The sequence below is a fragment of the Lates calcarifer genome, linkage group LG15, assembly GCF_001640805.2.
Source record: "Lates calcarifer isolate ASB-BC8 linkage group LG15, TLL_Latcal_v3, whole genome shotgun sequence".
NCBI lineage: Eukaryota > Metazoa > Chordata > Actinopteri > Centropomidae > Lates > Lates calcarifer.
In genome coordinates, this window is record NC_066847.1 from 16,253,721 (window position 1) to 16,276,403 (window position 22,683).

General features: G+C 39.7%; 1 protein-coding gene across 5 annotated transcripts in view; it reads right to left on the reverse strand.

The window, feature by feature from the left end:
* Positions 1 to 22,683, reverse strand: part of cdk14 (cyclin-dependent kinase 14) — a 164,696-nt gene that overhangs the window by 67,431 nt on the left and 74,582 nt on the right. For all 5 annotated transcript variants that reach the window (XM_051076333.1, XM_018665638.2, XM_018665642.2 and 2 more), the window contains 3 exons: positions 19,424 to 19,547; positions 5,463 to 5,583; positions 1,019 to 1,112 (listed from right to left, as the gene is read on the reverse strand). In XM_051076333.1, the coding sequence (XP_050932290.1) occupies positions 1,019 to 1,112; positions 5,463 to 5,583; positions 19,424 to 19,547 (339 nt within the window). The remainder of the gene's footprint in view (positions 1 to 1,018; positions 1,113 to 5,462; positions 5,584 to 19,423; positions 19,548 to 22,683) is intronic.

The following is a 22,683-nucleotide window of genomic DNA, read 5'->3' on the forward strand; positions in this document are numbered from 1 at the left end:
TAACTGATGATCCATTTAGTAGAAGTCAAATTCCAAATAGAAATTTGTTCTATTGGAATAAGTAGAGGACAGACAAGGTTAATGGTGCAAAAGCCCAGTAGAGACAGACATGGCCAATAACAACTTTACTGGATTCGGGATTTGTGCCGGAAGAGTTGTTACAAATCCAACTTAGCCTCAGTTAGTTAAATCTACCTTTCTGTCTCTTTTTCTCATCTTTCTCTCTCTCCCTCTTGCCTCAACCAGGTATCACCACTGTCTCCACTTCATGACAGAAGACAGGAGACAATCATTTTCCGTTTCCGCCACTATAAAATATATACAGCGGAAACACTGTAGACGTGAAGTTGGTGTCTTATTCATAGCTCATTTATGAAATCCTGCCGCACCGTGGAGTGTTCCTCCTGCTGCAATGCTGCCACTGTCAGGCTGTTTTAACTCACCTGACACCAGAATTGAGAGTATTGGAGTGGACAACAGAGACACGTCACTGCCTCACTCTGTACTCCAAGATAAGTTTGAAATATTATCCACTGTGCAAAAATAAATCAATAGTAATTAAATAAAAATAAAAAAATAACCATTATTTATTTCCCTGTTATTTTTTTGGCAAAGTCCCAGGGAGCTATTGCACAGGGGCTTAAGAGCCGCATGTGACTCCAGAGCTGTGGGTTGTCAACCTCCGTGCTAGCGTTACATTATCAATGCATTTAAGAATCGATTTTTTTCCCCCACCCCTATTGAGTTGAGTCCACTGGTTCCCAATAGGGGTCAGGCCTCCTCTAAATGATCACAAGATAAATCTGAAGAGTTGTAACGTCTCTGGTGTTAAAGTCATGTGAGTTTGAGCCTGACATTTGGCTATCAGTACTGAAATGTACAGCCCTATAATCTTATTGTTGTTGGACTGAAAGACAAGAGATCCTGCAGTAGTAGGACGTTTTCTACAATGGCTGCCAGCAAAACACTTACTCATACATACACATGACACAAACACACAGCAGCATCAGTGACTCACCAGGAATATCCTTTCCAGCTGGTCCTGGATGTCCTTCATCCCCGGAAAGGCAGCTACTCCTTGGATCATCTCAATGAAAATGCAGCCCACTCCCCTTGTAGAGAGAATGACACATTATAAAACCTCCCATTCAATACTGGCTCAGCTAAACAGAAAAACTAACAACTTATTTAACTCCATAATAACAAAGTACAGTCAGCTGCTTAGGTTTGTTCTGATGTGATTTAGATTTGCTGCAGAAAAAATAATAGTATCATGATTACAATCAATGAAAAACACAACTGAAATCTTATAGTGACTGGTTTGTATTTTAAATCACGTTCACCTAGTTTAATCCCCACGATAAGCCTCAGTACATGTAGGTTGAAATCAGTAAATTGGTAGTTCAATGTAACCTACCAGGCGCTGTCACACTGAGAAAGTCTAGTACAGGAGGAGAATGAAATAGGTGTGCATGCATGTGTGTGTGTAAAGTGTTGTCAGAGTTCATTTCTCAAAGTGCTAATCTTTCCTGACACACTACCTCTCTGAGACTACCTCTCTCAAGGAAGAAAGTAAGAGAAGAGGGCAAGGTAGAGAGACAGAGTTTACCAGGCATTCATCCCTCAAAATTCCCACATTCTTCCAATTTTCACATTCCAAATGTTTCACTTCTCCATCCAGTAATGTTATAGGAACATACAGATATTTCTAGTAGTTCACGGTCCGTCCAGTCATATGATTTACATCTGATATTGGATAATGGCGTTACTCCCTGATAACAGTGACAAGACAAAGACAGCACTGTGTAACTTTACTAAACAGCTATTTAAAACTGCATAAACTGGTTTTGACCACTGGTTAGCAAACTCTGCTATTACACCATATACATTCATCAACATCAACATATATATATATATATATATATACATATATATATATATATATACATATATATATATATATATATATATATATATATATATATATATATATATATATATATATATATATATATATATATACACACACACATTTCAGAAAATGAGTCTTAAAAATACTTATGAAATATTTGAAATTTTTTCTGTTATTCTGTTACCAGCTAACTGATCAGCTATTATATTATTCACAATTTAAATCATGTACATTACTAATGTAATTGTCCTCTTTGTAATTTTCTTCCTATTGCTCAGTGCATTGTGGGCTCACACCCCACAGTATGTGTCTACAGCATGGTGTTTTAACACTGCTGTTAGTGTAATTAGATGGTGTTAGAGGTGCTGTGACTGTAAGATCTCAGTAAATCAGTCAGTCACTGGGGCCAGCTGCGCTCCTTAAGTTTTAGCACACAGTAAATTAGCCTCAGTAAATACAGGCCTGTTTGCTCACAGACAGTTAATGAACCCTCCTGATGGCAGCAGACCTGGCTGAGGAGATTTGTGACACGACAGGAAAACTGTGCTGCACACAAACAACAAATATAGATGGAAAACACACTGCAAAACACTGTCTGTGTTAACGAGTGAATATGTATCATAGCTATTCTTGAAGACTTAATCTTTTCCAACTCAGATAAAGACAGAAACACTTCCTGGTGTTTTGTCTTTCTCAGCTCATCTTCACATTCTGCTTTCACTTCATCTTCTGACACGCCCTCCTCTTCCACTTTACTATTTATCACTCTGGGTTACAGTTATTTATCTGCTGTGTCCGTCTCTCACTGAGTAGCAGTCCACATTCTGAGTGAATACCATGCAAGATGTGCCTAAACAGTGTAAAAGGTTAAGCATCTCTACCAGTATTGTGTATCAACAATGAATATAACCTACTAACAAAAGTTGGAGTGTATATCCAAAGCTTGAACATTCCTCTGTGCCACAGAGCTACAATGCTGCGCAATAACTGTTAAAAACATCAGTGAGCCACATTGTTGTGCTTGGTGACATGTTCCTTCATTACCATAAACACACACTTTTTTTAGCCTCAATCCCACATATTGTACACCATCATAGTTCAGCCTGGATTATCAATCATGCCCCAGACCCCCAGTGACCCCAAAAGTCAAAGGCCCCAAAAGTTAAGTGCATGTCAGATGGTTCTGGTAATTTAATTTGGGCCAGGTGGTATAATACTTTGAGAATGTAATGATGTGTAGCCTTCTTTGTGCACTGTGCAAAGAGGGTGGTAGGTGGTCCAACAGGGGACAAGTTGATAACAGCAGTCCTTGTGCTGTAAATACTCACAAGAGCACCAAATGTGTGTTTATTCACAGCTGAACTCCCCATCGACCATTTACTCCTGTTTCAGAAACATTTGACAAAGCCTGTGGTTTTAGGAAATTACTAACCCTTAAAAAAAACCAAATATATCTGTGAGCTGTTTTTAAAGATTCATATCTTCAGTGGTGAATGGACTTTGGGCTGAATGCCACAGACAGGGCGATGATTGGATCCCAAAGGGTTGACAATGGTTATCTGAAAGTTAAACAAATCTAAACTGACCAATATGAATTTTTTTCACATTTTGTCGGGGATAGAGGAGTTAGACATCATTGTCCATAATCCTCTTGTAGGGTCACAGGGAAGTCAGCGAGTACTGAGAGGCAGACTAATGCATTGCTGGTTTTAGACTCATAATAGAATTTGCTGACGGTAAGAAAAATATAGATAACATCTTGCTCTTAAAGCTCAAGATGTTTTACAGTGCAGCCTATTGTAACTAAACCTGTCCATTAATCTGAGCATGATCACACTTGACTGATTTCAGTGTCAGCTCTGACTGACAGGTATGTGTGAGAGCTGCAGCTTGGTGATGTGCTAAGGAGGGTAAAAATAGAACAGTTCCTCGCTTGTCTTCCATCACATCCTCCCCCCTCACAGACGGCAGCCTGTAACCTGTAGGCAGCTGTGATGGATGTCTCTCATGACAGGAAAACAGATCTGCTCAACCTATTGGTCCTTTTGCTTCTTCATGGAAGACTGCTTCATAAGTGACCGAGGGTGAGTGACTGTGGTTTGTGTCTGTGTGTCTGTCTGTCTGTACGTGTCGCAGCGTGGCTCTCAGTGGGATGGAACAACACCCTTTGGATTTGTTCCCCTGCAAACGCCCTTGAAGCAGACACACTGTCCGTCTACCTCGAAAAACCCCAAAGCCCCTAACTGCTCTTTAACTGGATGGTGGAAAATGCAGTTAAGGCTCATGGGATGTCCCTGCTCTCTGCCTGTCCAGACAGAAGGGTCAACAAGGCTCATAGTCCAACACTAGTATTGCTGGTAAGAAACACTAGCTGAAGAGGGGAACCCTTTCTGAGTCCCGATTTACTAATTAAACACTGGACACAGTTGGTTGTTTGTAACTTAGACCTTATCCTTACCCTAAAACCAAGTCTTAACCCTCAAACAGCCATTTAAACATGGAGGGTGCAGCAGTTTGGTCACCAAACAGCTGTCAGACCCCACAAGTATGGTGGGCTCCTGGTTTTCTGAAGCCACAAATATTGTACAAGCCCACTCCCATACATACACACACTGCTAAATACATTGTAGCTTAAATATCTTAAGTAACTTGAAGACATTACCATATTTTTCACTACTGTCTTACATTTTATGGACTAAATGATTGATTGAAAAGATTCGGAGTGCTTGTTATCTCTACTTAACCACGTATCACTGTCTTGACACTCCTACTTCCTCAGCCACTTCTCTCTCTCTACATGAGTGTACATGAGACACACAATACTAACAGAAGAAGTGGTTATTGGTACAATAGCTGAGATTTGCAGAGCTGTGATAAAAAAAAAAAGCTGCTTTTCTGAAGAATTGTGTGAACTGTGTGAAAAACTTTCCATAGAAAACAGAAGTTATTGGTGTTTTTACCTGCATCATATTCTTTCAGCTACATTGCTTTGAGAAGTGAGCTGTTTGTAATTTCAATTAAAAGACACTGAAAACTGTTTGTATCACAAACATATGGTCAGGCCAGTTACATGAATTACAGCCCTGCCATATTTTTCATTCAAAACAACATATTTTGCTGAAAGGTGACAAGGTTACAGCAATGACTGAAGCATTATGCACTTCTGTTTTATGTGTCTCACCTTAAAATCTGAGAATCGTGATCTTAAGGATTTGGAGCTGTAAAAACTGTTGCAAAGCTAATGTAACTTACAGGGCTATAATTTAGCACTGTCAGCATACTTGCGAGTGGTTGTCAGTCAGATATTAAAAACTACGTCACTGTTCTGAATGTCAAGATAGTTTCTAATAATTAAAACTGAGTAATGTAGCATGCCACTAATAACAGCTTTTTGTCTATTTGATGATTTATTTTCTCAGTTCAGCTCAGTTCAGTTCAGTTCCTAGAACAAATGGATCTACGCTATATCTTGATGGGATCTCCTGAATTAATAACAAAGAGTAATGAAAGTAAGAGGGGATCTCTGGGTTTAGGGGAAAGTAGTACCCACCACATGTCCAGGCAGGTGGAGTAGTCTGTGGATCCCAGCAGGACATCTGGAGGCCGGTACCACAGGGTCACCACCTCGTTGGAGTAGGTATGGCTGGGGACAGACTTGGCCCTGGCCAGGCCTGAGGGAGCAACACAACAACATAGTCTCAGAAAGCATTATCGCTGAATGACATTCATAGCTGAAAACAAAGAAGAAAACTGGACAAGAGCAGCCAGACTCAATGTAGTAATCTGACCTGTGGCTAGGCATACAGTGCTGCACTGACTGTGTGCTGAATAAGATGAGCACAAAGAATCACCATCATAGTTAGGAAAAGAATCTGAATTCTGATGAATTCCTAAAATATAGATGAAATCTAAAGAATAAAAAAGCTTTTGTAACAATACAGCAGCAGCACACAGTGAAGCAAAAAGGCAACAGGTCTGAAAAAGCTCCTAGATGCTACTGTGTTCATCAAACACCACATGAAAATAATCTTGATCGTCCTGGTGAGCAGTATTGGTGCTAAAAATGTCAAATTTGTCATGAGAGTGGAACAATAGAAAAGATTAGGGGGTCATCAAAATTAAAAGGATTCTCTGCAGATTCCATTGAATAAATGGTTTCTCATTGCTATCTTGGTAAAACAGAAAAGGTAGAACTTGTTGTGAGGACCTGAGCTCCGAGGGTGGTTCACCACATGCACGCACTTAAATTATCTTTAGTTCATCTTCAATGTGGGTAGACACCCTTTGGATTCAATTTTGCAAGACAAAGGTGAAGTATTTCATGAATAAATTATACATCACAGTTAACATCAACAAAGTGAATCAGAATCAGAAAGCTTTATTGTCATTGCACCAAGAGTAGTACGACAAGATTTGCTTTGCACACCTAAAAACGATGTTGACACGCACAGACATACATGCACGCACCTCTATCAATATCAAAAACAGTACCAGTATATCTACATCTATATCTATATATCTATATAAATCTATCTATATCTATATTTGTTTATTAGAGTTAAGTTCAGTGACTGATCTGGGAAAGAAGCTGTTTTTCAGCCTGGAAGCACTGAACTAGCAAACCAATCAGCCAACCAACACACACTATATATTATATATAAACCTTCAGGCCAACTTTGATTGAGTGGAAATTATAATTTGGTTCATTTCCTCTTTCATTTGAAATGACTAGCACACAGAATTGTGGATTTTGATGGTTTTCCCTGGTACTAGTTTTAAAGCAGTGAGTGTTTTTCCTTTGCTGGTAACAGCCTAGTGGAGACATTTTACTGCAAAACCTGATCACTAAATGCCACTTTCATTTCATTACTGTCATACAGGAATCAGACTGTACATTTACTATTTTTTTCAATGTTTTAAATAAAAACATATTTCATACTCCTTTCACGTTGTCGCAGACATGACCAGACCAGACCTCGGTGTCATTTTAGATTCCGACCTCAGCCCATTTTAATGTTTTAACCAAAACTGCCTTTTATCATTTGCATAACATTGCAGATGTGAGACCTCTATTGAGCCAGCACAATGCTGAAAAGATTGTTCATGCTTTTGTTTCTAGTTGTCTTAACTACTGTAATGCTCTACACACTGGCCTACTAAAAGCAGCTATGGCAAAACCACAGACTATCCAAAATGCTGCTGCCAGAGTTTTAACTGAAACCAAACTGAGACATCATATAACTCCTGTTTTACACACCTACGCTGTCTCCCCATATCTGTTAGAACTGATTATCTACTTCTTTTTTAGTTTTTAAGGCAGTAAATGGCCTCGTTCCCTCTTGCATCACAGACTCCCCATCATCCCATGATCCTACACTAACCTTAATGGCCCACAGCCGCACTTTCTGACACAGAGGACATTTTGAAATGACAACTCAAAATGTATCTTTTTCATATGGCCTATTATAAACTGCTGTCTGTTTTAATCTTTCTAGACAAACTGTGTTAATGGTATTACAAACAGTACCATAAACCTCCTTGGTTTTTGGTGACTTTGTTTTCTCCTATGTGTGTTCCATTTCTCTAAAAACAGTGCCCTCTTTTCTCTATATTAAATTAAGACCTGATACTGAATAGAATAGCATCCTGACCTCTAATTAAATAGATTGAGTGCAAATTGGGCATTTTGTCCCTGTGGTAGTGCTAAAGGAGAGGTCAGGGGGAGACAGCAGGCCCATTATGGTTCATCCTCCAACAACCATGAATATCCACAACAAACGCCATTTACATTACAATTTCCACAAATAGAAAGGTTAATCGTTCCTTCAATGTGCAAAATAGCTTGCTTCACGTATTCTATCAAACAATGGTATGCACTCTTTGTTTTAAACTCATGTCATCCCCTTCATGAGGAGATGAATGGCTTATGAAGCACCTTACCAATATGCACAAAGGAGAGCATGGACAATACTATGCCATACCACTTATACCACTTACACTGATGGATGCTATTTGCACTATTGTACATTTAATACCCTACCTACCCACCCACCCGTCAGAATGAGAATTCACCTAGTGCACAAACACGTCCCCAGCCACCACAAGATCTGTCTAAACGTAGCCTCATTAAATCTTTAGGACCTCAAAATACTCAGTGTGTGAGCTACCTCCCTATATTTCATTGTACACTCATTGAAGACACCATATTGTGAACTTCTAGCTGACCTGTCTTTGGACTGACTTCTGTATGCTGAAGTGTGACAAGCCTGAAATTGTTTTTTTCAAAGGCAAAACATGATGGAAGACTTTTCAGTGAGAAAGTGTGTGACATGAATATCAGTCAGACGAACCAAAAAGACAAAAGCTCCAGATTCCTCCTCCTGAATCAGACACCATTTTCCATTTTTATAGTTGACCATGGTTACTCCTTGGTGATACTACAGCTAGTTACATTTGTCTATATGGAAGCCTCCCTTGGGTTTTTATAATAACTGCATGAGCTTATCTAGGTTATCCTAACCCCATTCTAACATCTGTCTACGGTGTGACACAAACCCAGGTTAGTTAAGTATCTGGTGCCAGTCCTCCCATGGTAGCTAATGGTAGAGCAGAGTGCAGATGCAGCCAGCTTTAATGAGGCTGATGGCATTACCTCTTTGTCTCTTCCCAAGTGGTCGGAGGGTTTAATTAAAGCATTTAGCTTGGTAAAAAAAAAAAAGACTTCCTGCCCTGCTGCTCGTCCCCTGAGTGTGGGAGGAAGAGGGGAGAACAAATGAGATGAGGGAGGAGGTATTTAACATTTCCTTGTGTTTGAACACCCACAGGAGAAAGGAGTTTCAGTCAGCATTCATCAAGGCCAAGCACTGTAATTTCCACACACTGATCTAAAGTAGAATAGAGGCTATCAAGCCACTCACACAGAGAGGCTATCATTTCCACTGCAGGCGTTCTGTGCGTGCATACAGGGGGGTGGTGAGTATGAGTGGCGACAACATCTACTCATCATAAAAGAAAGTGCAGCAGTAGGTTGACTTTTTTGTTCCCTTTTACTCTGTGCTACACCTGTTACACATCATGCCTGTAGAGTCTGGGTGAAATAATACAATAATACATACTGTTTGTCTGCACACCACTACCTCATTCAGACATTGGTTGTTGAACTGAATTGTTAACATGCATCATCTGACCTTGCTTTATGACCCTCCTCCTGATAAGGCTCAAACAGTGTCTTGTGTTCCCTTAACCTTCAGCCATTCCACCATGATCATGCACTCAAACACTAATAGCTCCTAAGACTTCATCAAAGGTGAGGTGGGAAAAAAATAAATCACAAGCTGGTGACAATGTGTCATCATAATAAGCGCACTGTTATTACAATGGGTTTTTGATTACGGGCTACTACAAATTGTCACCTATTGAGTAAAGTACTTCTGGAATGAAATGTTACATTAAGCAGAGTTAGGTCGTTCATAATGTAGAAAAAGTAAAGTAGCACAGCAAATCTGAGTAATTCTGAGCTTTGGCTGTGGTATCGATGACATAGCACACAGCCTGCAAAAGCAGAATAAACCAAACAAAACTCATCCAGCTCAAACAACAAGCTTGTGTAGTCACCAAGACCTTAATCAGCTGTTCCTTGTTCATCTAGCTCATGAACAAAATGTGGGAGTCCAGTTTTCCACCCACAGACACTGATCAGAGGTGAGGTGATCAGAATGTCTCAGCACACAATGTTTATGTGCACTTCCATTACTGGGTGAAATATTTTGATTTATAGGTGATAATGCATATCAACTATCTGTATTCAGCTCTTTCCTGTTGTTTTGCTTTATGCCTACTATCATGGTGTAGGGTGTAAAGACAGAGTGTAAGGCAGACAGAGGTACAGTAGTGGTTCCCACTTGGAAAGTAAGATTCTTTTCTGGCTGGTGTTTATCATGTGCTTTGACATTTGGATCACGTGTTCACTATGTAGGTTAGCAGAAATGTGATGGTGGTGTGGACGAGACCACACACTGACCTTCCCCTTAAAACCCCACGAGTCCAAATGCAGAGGAGCGTACCACTTCAAAGACCTGACCTATGGATTCATGCATGCAAACACACACACACACACACACACACTCTTGTGGTCCACCAACTGACCTGCCATCCTGTCCAGGTAGCGGCTGGGGTGAAGGTCACCAGTGAATTATACATCACTGTCTCACATTCTACAACAGAGGCCACAGATATACTTCACAGTGGAAGAGGTGGGTGGAAACAGGAGTAAGACAGGATGAACAGGGATAGAGAGAAGAACTAAAATAGTCTGTGTCCCCGGGGGAAACAGCCCACTGTTCTTTTGAAGTTCATTTGGATTTTAAAGGCAGTTTGTAGCTTCTGCTTGTGTCTCCTCCTCTAACATGCAGCAGATTGGGAGTTATACAGTATGCTGCCAGCAGCTATTTAAGTACTGTTTGAAACCATTCCACAGAAGAAAACAAAAACATATTTAAAATAAATTTTGACTTGTGGGCCTTGTCCGTGCCTCATGCAGACACATGGGGGATGAGATCATACGTGACAAAACAGAAGGTTAAATGCTAATTTAACATACTAGAACGAAATCTCCCTTTCAGTTCCATGGATACTGCACTCAGCTAGGTGCACCGCAACACTTATTTGTTACAAAATTCAACATAAAACTAAACAGGGTATTGTCACACGAGCTCGAGCACTGACAGTGAGTCAACATCCATCTCTGATTTTATTGTTGTTTATTGTACTATTTGACTGTTTTCACATTGCAGTGCTTTACTTAGATACTTAGATATATTTTAGAAATATATTATTTCAGGTATTTTATATGGTCTGTTGGTGAAGTAGCATTAATCACAATGAAGGGAGTGGGAGGAATAACTTTTGTCCCCACCAGAGATAAAAATAATTCAGGAGTGGCAGATGTGAGGGTGGGAAATTACACCCGCCCCCCCAACTCCCCCACCCAACCTATATGTGCCATATTAGCTAACCAGAGCTGACAGATGTCTATCAGTACAATGATTAGTGTCTTATACAACTTAAAATGGAGGATGAGACTAAATGGTTCCTTGTGCTGTATAGACAAAGCAGGGCCACTGAACTCAAGCCCCTTTGACACAGACATTACCCAATACTGGGGTTAGAATTCACCCAAATACACCGCCTTTGGATGTGTACACAGAGCTACATGAAGGCAGCATAATGCTGAATATTTTGCTGGTTTGATTAATGTTATAGAGAGTGAATGCTGCCAACCACTACACTGCAACTGTTGATAGGGTAACTTTGGTTATAGTTAGTAAATTATTTAACAATCAAGGTTCCAAACTGATAGTTGGTACACTTTATGAAGCTGACCTAGTGAATAAGCTGTTCCTTTTTAGGATGTTGTTGCTGAGGTAGATCTAATGGAAATTAAATCCTATTACTTTATGTGATAATTCATTACCTAATATTCAGATTTTTTATATTAATATTTTTAGCAATTCAACTAAAAAAAATAATAACTACAAATTGCTGTTGACAGAGCCAGGCTAACTGTTTTCTCTCGATAACTCACACCAGGTTAAGGTAGAAAGCTGACTAGCCTGGATACAGTAAGTGCAGGTAAACACTCTCACTAGGATTTGTAGGTGGTAGTGGCTTCATCTTTTCCACAATAAACACAATAAACATAATGATTCACTGGTTCGTCACAAAAACACAGAGGTAAAGTTGGGACGGACTCTGTTGTAAAATCTTCCATCTTTTTGGAGGAGTGCTTCAGCTGCATTCTCTCAGGTGATAATACACACATATAAGATGGATGAGGAACCAAGACAGGTACAGCCCTACTTAACTGCTGCACCCATCATTTTTAAGATCATTTTTAATTTCTTAGTTCTCAATGTTGCCTTTAAGACTTGGCTACTGACTATTAACTAATATTTGTTAACATATTATTAATATTTGGCTTATCTTTTTTTAATCAAATAAAAAGTGTCGTTGTGTGTGTGTGTGTGTGTGTGTGTGTGTGTGTGTGTGTGTGTGTGTCATTGTCCCAGCTCATTTTCCAACACAGAGTGGAATGAGCTCTGTATTATAGTAGCCTACATGAAACAAGTCAGGTCATTACCTGTATATATATATATATATACACACACACACACACACACACACACACACACACACACACACACACACACACACACAATGTGTCTTCTGTGTCTTTTCCATTTTTAGTGTGAGATCCTGCTCTGGTCTCAGGTTTGGACAGAAAAACATACAGAAACACACACACACACACACACACACTCATCAGTAGCCTTAATGCATCTAACAGACTTCAAAAGACCATCTGCAACCTCCAAAAATCTACACCCCAGATACACACACTCAAACACCCATGCACCCACAGTCGTCCCGGTGTTGTTGTGAGACACAGGGTGGAACAGCAGACTGGGGAGACACACACACAGTCTGCTCCGGACGCCTGAGACATTCCTCCAGCTCCATTGTCACATTGCTTCACTCCTCACACATCATTATCCCAGCAGCTGTTGCTTTACAGCACAGCCACACATACTCCCCAGAAAATAAACAGACACATCAGTACACATTAGCTAGCTATAGCTGTGCTCACAGACAGGGAAAATTCTCCACTATCATTCAGTTTAGGGTAATCCAACACATAGGTCCTACAATAAGTGGTTCGTAAGCAAGAGATATGCTCATAAATGTGATCTTGAGATTATAATTTCTTTGTTTCCATAGAAACAAGAAACACTGGTTTTCCCAGCCAAACAGGAGGTGAATGACTGAGCTGTAGCCGCTTCATAATTTGCATGTCAGTTTTCACAGAAGTCATGTGCACCAGAAAACCTCTCCAAATACATAGCTGCAGTTGGAACCTGAATCTGGTGAATGCTGACTGTGCACACCTGATCCTTTTTCAGATATACAGCATATGATGGTAAATGGAAAACATTTGGTTTTTGGACATTTGATTGAATAAAACAAGCTATATGAATCACCTCGAGCCCTTGTTAAAAATCATAACATTAGTTTTTCACTGTTCTCTGAAAATAATCGACAGATTAATCGATAATGAAAATAATCCTTGGTAGCCCTGCCACTTGTTTTCTAAAATTATAAAATGCAGCCATTGAATGAGTTTTAACAAAGAAACATGATACACCTGGTTCCTGTCTTTGACCTCAGGAGTGGTCCTTCAGTGTGCTTGCTGTGGGTTTTCAGTGTCAAGGAACAAATGGCAAAGATAAGATCATTGCCAGTGCTGGGATTTGCATAGTCCTGTTTCACAGTCCTGTCTGTGGTTTGGTTAAGATTAGGCAAAGATCATGGTTTTGGTGAAATGTAAATGAACACATTGTGTCTGAAGTCATGTGGACTTTTTTCGCATTAAACCGGGCCATGATCTTTCCCTAATCTTGTCTTAAACATTTTACTGATACACTAGACACAGTATCAACAACAACTTGCCATATACGTAAATTAACAACATATCTTCGTAACATTAAAAGAAAACGTAATCTAATTACATTTCCCTCACAACACATTTGCTCTCGTTAATTAGCTGTATATAACCGCAGTGTCTAGGAGACAGGGTTATGGTTGAGTACAATATCAAACTGAAGGACAACACTATGAAAGTAAAAACCAAATTGTGACAAACTAGAATTCTTTAACAGTTCCCTGAATTTACTGGGTTTGAGCCCAGTACTGCACTTGGCCTCAGCGTTTCTTTAAAGTGTGATGAGCTACTGTTTTGTTTTTCTTCGGCCTATACACTGGGAACAAAACAAGAGAAGAGTCTACAGCCTTGCTAACAGTTCTGTGAGACACAGTATTAGTTCAGACTAAATCCTGACATCAGCATGCAAACATGCTAAACATGTCAATAATAAAATACTGATGTTTAGCAGGAAAAATGTTTACCATGTTCACCATCTTAGTTTAGTCAAAACGGAAAATACAACTGAGGCTGATGGGAAATCCAAATTGTACTGCAGAAATCAAAATTCTGACCTGATGATGTCAGAGGAAAGTTATCACAATTCACTTTGTGGGGAACATGAATAGGTGTACCAAAGTTAATGGCAGTCAATCGAATAGTTGTTGAGATGTTTCACTCAAAACCACGAATGTCAACCATATGGTGGTGATAGAGAAAAGTCAAAGTATCACTAAAATCATTAATCATCTGCAAATCATGAATGTCTGTACAAAATTCCATTGCATCTTGTAATTGTTGAACTATTTCAATCAGGACCAAAATTGTGGAATGACCAAAGAGACTGTCCTGCAGGTCATCTGTGTAATCAGATTACTACGACCTGTTGTTACATTTTATTATACAACCTCTAGTGGTCATAGTAGTTATTACGGGAGCAAACTACAAAGTCAGGTGATGTGACATAAAGTGACAAAAGACAGAAGACACTAGACAGAAATGGCAGTTGCTTCTTTTATACATGACCATTGTTGGACCAACAGCCCAACCTAGAGCCATGCCTCTAACAAGGCTAAAGATGAGTCACTTTAAACTGTGAGTGAGTGCAACCTGCTGACTAGGTCACTGGAGAGGATTTGAGACACTGCTCCTATAGTCACCTCACAAAGCAGTCTGAAGCAGGTTCTGTAAAGTCTCAAACAAGCACATCCAAACTACCATGGAGTTCTGTCACAGCAGTCATTTTGTGCGTGAATGGACCTCAGATATGGTTTCTGGCTGCTGACCACTGCCTGTGCTCCAGGTTAGTGATGGACACTGGCAGCATATGGCAGTGCCTCAGTGTGCAGACACAAGCAGTCTTTCAGCAGGTTTATCCCAACTGTGAACATACTCAAGTCTCTCATGAGGCCCCTGAAGTATGTGGGCTACGACCAATGCTCATCTGCTGTGTTATTCACTTCTAAAACCCTTAAATGGACGAGCACGTATAAATATTTTGGAATATTAATTGATTGCTATTTTCTTGACTAAAATGACACAATATGACCCTTATTTTCCACTTTACACTCTGTATGTCGGGAGATATATTGTCCATTTAGGGCATAAATTTAACATTTACTCCTTTTTTAATAGTACATGTACTAACTAATAAAGTATTTTGTAAATGATTAATTTGCTACTTTCTTTCATGTTTTGCATACAAAGTTAAAAACAAAAACAAAACTGAACAAGTCATTAACATATGTTTTGAATCCTGTAAGTACAACAAGCCATTAAAGGTTATAAACCAAACATATTATTCCTTGCTCATGGTGGATCTGTTGGGTCTCTCTCTGTAAACACCATATTTTAAAGGGTATGGTCTAGACCTGCTCTGTGTGAAAAGTGCCTTGAGATGACTTTTGTTTTTTGTTTTTTGTGATTCAGTGCTATATAAATAAAACTGAACTGAAACTAAATTGAATTGAATTGTTGTTATGCTACCATCTTCCCGGTGGTGCCCCTATACTAGCAATATACTTTTCACAATGGAAGCTGGGGAAACAGTTGCGAGCATTTTGACCAGTAACAATGCAAAACCTCGCTTTGCACTCCTGACACTTGACAGGGGTACTCACTCACAATGTAGTTATGGTTTGAGGCCTATACTCTATAGATAACCAATAATTTAGGAAGCTGAGCTGGCTCATCACTAGAGCTACCATTCAAATCATCACATTTGCAATGAACTTTAAGTCAGGTAATGCTGTTTAAACACACACTGACAGGCTGCAGTTCATTACAGCAACAATGTCACTTTGACAAAACCTTTTTGATTATATAAGTCAAACATGTTTCAAGAATCTGCTTATATATTTCCATAATGTACAGACATGAATGCAAACTCACTGATACCTGAAACTTTATATCGAAAAGCATGGTTAGTTGTAATGTAAATTATATGTACAGGTAGATGCATTTAGAAAATAAGCAAAGAAGAAGAAGAATCTGTTGGTGTAGTCCTTTGAACATCGAAGATGTTATGCTAATCACATTCTAATTGAATTATATTCTGTTTTAGATTTACTGGTCTTGTAAAATCTATCAGTGCAACTGGAGTTCTAATGTTTGGTTCTTGAACTAGTTAAATAGTGTAAAAGGTTATGTTAGTAAAAAAAATGCCTGATCCACTCTATGGTAGGTGTTTGTATGCAGTGATTATGGCCCACACAGCTCCACTACACAAACAATATGAATCACTCCCCACACACTGCTTAAGTTGGCCTCAATTAGTTGTGTCCTTGATATGAAACATGTGGGCTGCTCAAAGCCTCATTAATGTGTTAGTTCTTTGTGCAGCTCATTAAAAAGTGAGCAAACCCACAGAAGAGCAGGAGGAGCATCTGGATCAACTCCATAACCAGCAGCAGGGATATGGAGATCTGGCTACAGTGGCTGATGAAAAATTAGCCCTCCCTGCTAAATCAGCTAATGCTCTGCCCAGCTACCGATCGGTAAATATAATCTAGATATAAATATGATCATTAAAAATGTATTTTGTTTTGATGTAGTATAGTCAGTGATGTCACAGTAAGTATGGAAAAGTGATTGTTGTAGGATCCTGTCCTCATCTCTTGAAGCCTGAAAGATCTTCCTGAGAATTATGCAGCGCACTTAACTTTGGCCATTATCTAAATTACTGTTAGCTAAAATGCTCAATGTGAACACAACCAGCTGTTCTTGAAAGATCACAATTCATTGCATAACAAAGGCATGACAGCATGGTGCCAATGTTCATCTAATGAAAATGTACTTTCACTGTAACAGCCCTGTATGACAGAACATTTTTTTTTTTTTTTTACATTTTTATTTTTAATAGTCTCCATCTTTAACAGCATAAAGGAAAAAAGTGTGAACCATTTGTTTACAAAGATTAATCTGCACTTACCCAAAATATATGGCAGCAGGTGCTGAGGCCCTGCACATATTGGATGAGATGAAGGGTACACCATAAAACAACACCTGAACTTTAAAGCACTGCCAGCAAAATGCCAGATACTGAAAGGCTTGAATGAGATGAAAACATAGTGATGAATTTGAGATATTAGGCTCATACCAGCAGTAAGACTAAAAAAAGTCATCACAATTCAAGTGTTTTTCCCCTTGGGATCATGATTTTAACAATATGGAAATGGGATTCAAATATTTATTTGGTTAAAGAAGACATTTTACAGCGAATGGTGGTGGGGCTACAGGACATATCAAGTAGCTGCCAAAAACATTAGGATCCGTCCTCTGATACAAATATATGCAGGAAACTAAAAATGCAGACGCATGTGTCTGAAATATTTTGTCATAGTTGAAACATATTTGAACTAAAACAGTGGCAAAGTGGACATTTGACCTGACTGGTAGTAGAGTGGTCAGGAGATCGGTTAAGTCATTAAAGACTAAATGCGAGTAACTTGTTGCCAACTAGTGGCAACTGCAACCTCTTCCAAATTCTATATGTTATATAATATATTCTATATAAGTGTAATAGTTCACTCCGGAGAACACCCAGCTTCGATCACAGGTGTGACATTGAACAACAAACATTTAACAAACAGAGGTCAGTGCAGCAATACATTTCTTCCATACATCTAGTTTGTTAAGAATCCTCTGGGAACCATGAATATCCCTGATCAATGTCTGTGGCAGTCAACTAGTTGTTGCGGTATTTTGATCTGGAACACAGTGGATGAGGGAGCTGATGGATCAATGCACCACTACTGAGGCAAAAACACAGATGAACACCGAAGACAGAAAGAAAATCAAGGATAGGGCCAAGTTTTATTTATTCTATCAGAGTCCACTACTTTGCCAGCTCAATACTTGTTTTCATAAGAGATCACTTATCTGTTCCTCATTGTACCCTCCATCCTATCAAGCTTCATCCCCACTGGGTGCTCTGCCACCTCTTATTGTACCTCTCAGCCCCTCCTTTGTTGACACCCTGCCTCCGTCTCTCTCAACCAGCGCCACTGGCCTCAGCTGTCAGCCGTTAGTATTCCTGCTGCCAAGGCCTGGGACCACAGGGAGCCCTGGCGGCTACACAATCACACACCCACAGACACACACACTGGAACAGCCTTCACCTTCGTCATCTGGCATCCCTCAGGCAAAGGCTGATTCTGTGTTTTGTGCGCGCTTGTTGATGAGCACAGCTCCAGCGACAGACTAATAGGCTGGGGATTTTCATTCTTGCTCATTTGGTATTTTGTCCATTATTTTCTCCTTCTCATTTCCCTTGCAGTAATGTTTCTACACTAATACAAGGTTTGCATTATTGATGAAGCTGCCACCCTCCTCCTCCTCCTCCCATCTGTCTGATCAGAGGGTGGATGGGTGGGCGGGTGGAGGAGATGAACGGGTAGAGGAAACACAGGGTTTGAAGGATTTAGGACATGGATGGGTGAAAGAATGAGGGCTGTTTTACTGGATGAATGGATGGATGGGTGGATGGATGGATGGATGGATGGATGGGTGGATGGATGGATGGGTGGATGGAGGGATGGAGTGTACAGAAGGCTGGGTTGTCAATCTGTCTGCCCCCCAGGATGCCAGATAAGCCATGTAGGCAGTGTTTACTGAGCATGGATCCAAGCCATATGGTGCCACTTCAGGACGGGTTCCTAACACACACACAAACATGCAGAAACACACCTACTAGGTTTTGTCTAAATTAGCTGCATGAATGTGCCCAGTAACTTTTGTGGCAATCTGTAACTTTGATCTTAATAATTCTAGAGTAGGGATTTGTAGCCTGATTGTGGAACCAGATGAAAGGTCAGGCAAAGGAAAGATCAGGGGGTCATCTAAGATACTGTGGTCTGGGCCAAGTGTTGGACAGATGGACCAACAGACTATCCAAAGCCCCCAATCCCCCACCCCCCCCAATTCTAGGACCAAAAATTAGAAAGAGAAGTCTCCCAATATATCACCTTTCTCTCCAAGAATCCTCTTCTGGATCAGACTGCAGGGTATTTTTGACTTTTAAAATGATCACTGTGTCAGATTCTACAATTATAGAGTTATTGTATCAACTGTCATGACTTGGCTAAGGGACATTGTCTGCCAGTCATTCAGACAGCTTGCTATCTTTCATGACTTGCATCACACTATAGGTAATTGAAATGTAGATGCCGGTGGCCCAGGGTTACTAACAACATCATTCCTCTTTTATTTCACCATGTTTACAGCTGTGAATGGGTCTCCCATTTAAGTGAGAGAAGGATTAAAAATTCTGATGTCTACTGCCTACATACGCAGTAACGGACACTATGGGATAAAATGAGCCACTGTAGCACCAGGCACTCATTTTCATTCCCTACAGCCTGTGTCTGTCGAGTCAGGTCAAAATCAGCTTGATGTTGTGTAGTCTGATCTTGTCATCATTGTTGGTGTTGAAAAGCACAGTGACAGAGGAGATACTCAGCACTGCTTCTAGATTTCACACTTATCTAATATCTAACAGGTGCACAAAATAAAGCATCAATGTCCAGCACACTCACCGAAGTCAGCGAGTTTGAGCTCTCCAGTGTCGCTGATGAGCAGGTTTTGTGGTTTCAGGTCACGGTGAAGGATGTACCTCTGATGGATGTAAGACAGCCCTCTGAGTAACTGGAACAGGAACAGCTGGAAAATACAAGCAAACCAAGAGAAATTGCTTTTTTTTTTTTTACAGAAGTACATTTAACAAAACTATGCACAAAATACATACAAAATACATCACATGCTATCTATCACGCTAACTATCCTCCCAACTATCCTCAGTTGTGGCACATAGAGAGGTGTGGAAAAACCTATTCACTGAGATAGGGCTGTGACTTCACCCCAGTCTCATGCATGAACCCCACATTTTGTTTACAAAGAGCTCTCTCTCACAAAGGCACACACACACACTAAAATCAATACAGAGCCATCAATCAAGAACACAGCCATCATCTTCTCCACTTGGACTATTGAACAGTGATCAAACAGATGATACATTATGTCTGATGTAACAGCTGAATTCTTAGGAATGGCTGAATTGACTGGCTTGTGATTTTATTTTTAATCAATAATTGCCTGGTGCAGAAAAATATGTTTTTTCAATTGTGAGCATCTTCGAGAAGTGGGAAAGAAGTGTGTGTGTGTGTAGGTGTGACAAAGGTAGCTGAAATCTCTGTGAAGGGCAGTGAATCGATTGCATAGAGCATGACAGGATTGCTGACAGCAGGGGGGAGGAAGGCAGGAAGTTAAAATCATTGAACTTTGACCCGGAGAGGTTGGAAAAACACACACATTTTCATCACTCACTAAATAATGTTTCTAGTTCCAGTCTTTGTTATCAGGCAGGGGAAAGCTGCTGGCCTTTTGACCCACTTTATGATGGACTGTAGCATTGCTGCTCAGCAGTGTTAAAATGATTCTGTACTGGATGTTATATATATGACAACTGAAGTCCATTAGCTACTGTAACTCAGTGCAGTCTGTCATTAACAGCTCCTGCTCTATGTATTTCTGTAAAAGTTACATATTTTCCTAAGGTTTGCTGTCTCTATTCAAAGATAAATACTGTATACAGTCTACAACAAAACTGTGTGCACCTCTGTTCAATGTTACTACAATGATAATGTTAAATGATTCAAAATTGTATCATCTCACAGTCATTTTTATGTTTAAGTGTAGGGTATCTGATCTTATTACTACTCAAAACATACAAGTAAACTTACAGGGTGCACTGCAACAAAAGTGAGCACACCTGTGGTTTCCAGGTTAACTGCGTGAACAAGGTTAGAAAATAACCTGCACCACACCACAGCTTTCTCAGTTTTGGCTTGGGTTGTGTCTATTGCAACATGGCTCCATATGGTATCATCATCAGGCTACTAAAGAATAAGCTGAAACACATTTGGGTTAGGAGGCATAGGAGAAGCCATACCACCAATTACAGAAGGTGCAGCAGCAGTCAGAACCTTGCACTGAAAAACAGACAGGGAAGTGCTTCTGACATAGAACAAGGACTATCTCTGGAAACTGGTGTTTCAGTGACTGACCAGACAGTGAGAAGGACATTGCATGAAGTCAACCTCTAAGGACAATGTCCAAAAAGTAAATGGTGATGTGATTTTGAATTAACTTTTTTAACTTCTGGAACAGAAACAATAAATTCTGGTTTCACTTTGTCTCTAAACCTTTGCTGAAATCATCTTTTCCAGGGCACCTCTTGTGTACTTCATGATCATGTTATGAAAACTTCTGAATAACACTCACTAATTATTTAACAAAATAAAATCTCAAGCTTATATCAAGATGAAGTGCAGTATTCTACCTGTAAAAACTGCAGATCATTTACTGTGATTTGTTAAAATGATAAAAGAATTATTTTTAAGTGACACTTAAGTCTAGTGGACTTCTCTGACAAATATAACAACAGCAAATTCAAAATCATCAAAATGCATAGATCCACTTTTTCTGACAAATCAAATGAATGAAGATTAAGTTGCATTAAATTTACATATTTTTACGGTCATTTATTTTACCGCTGAATTTAAACACAGTCCCTCCATCTGCCTGCAGAGCTCATAAACCTACATCACAATTTATTTTTTAATATATCCCTACTCCATAAATTACATCTGCTGCTGTTGGTAAGAGCTTTCAATCATAAACATCAACAAAACCCTCCAATATACCCAAAGTCACAGCTACATTAAACTTGTTTTGTTTTGCCTCTGCGATCTGGCAGACCCCCACCCGCACACATGTCAATCAACAAATAATGAGGTGTGCATGATCCAGCGTTCAAATATCCCAATTCCAGCATTCCCCTCTCATTTCTCTCATCCCACTGATACTATAGTCTTGGCCAATTAAGCTGATTGAAGCACCGTGGAGTCCAATCAGGGACGGGCCCTGTTTGGCATCTGGAGTCATCGGGTCAACGCTTTACTATTCCTGCACTCAGCGGGTGAGAGATGAACTGCGGTGCAGAAAATTAGCATGGGAAATGTGTGTTTACTCATGTATATCAAACACACTTCTGAAAAGCCTTTGCATTGTAAGAAGTGCAACTGCATGGTAATGAAATAAATAAAAAAAGAATCTGTCTTTTATTCTCTTCAGTCAGCTCTTTAATTCAAACACTGAAGTCTTTTTTAAAGAAACTTTCTCTTTTGTTTGGCTTCGACTGGAAACATCTCAGTGCCATCTGCATTCTAATAGGAAAAGGGAAGTGCTGAGGATAGTCTGAGGAGTTCAGAGTATTGACTGACAGTTTTGACAACAATAATAATAATAATAATAATGAAGTATGATAACGAAGTATGTAGATCCTGTCAGTAACTGGCCAGATTTAAACTTCTGCACACTTCAAATGAAAAGGAGGTTTATGCCACGATTCTTCTTACAATTCAAAGAGACTCAGCATGGTCAGTGGTGAACATTTGCCTTGTTGACATATCAGACATCTGCTGCCCAGAGAAGCTCACTCGACTATAATAAGTGACTATGATATGTCCATCTGGCTAAATGTATGTGTTGAAGGAAACCCTGCAGTTTAAGGTGGGAGAATTATGGAGCAAGTTGGAAAATAAAGACAGAACAAAGTGACAGAGAAAAAACAGAGAGAAAACACTTTATACTGTAAGCATCTGCAGGGAGGGCACCATTGGTGAAAGGTGGATAATAGAAGCAAGATAAGGACTGGTCAGTCTTAAAGTACTAGTCTGACTCCCATCTTTTGGTTGAGACTCTGGGGAAAAAATAAAAATGTACAATCTGGATGTGT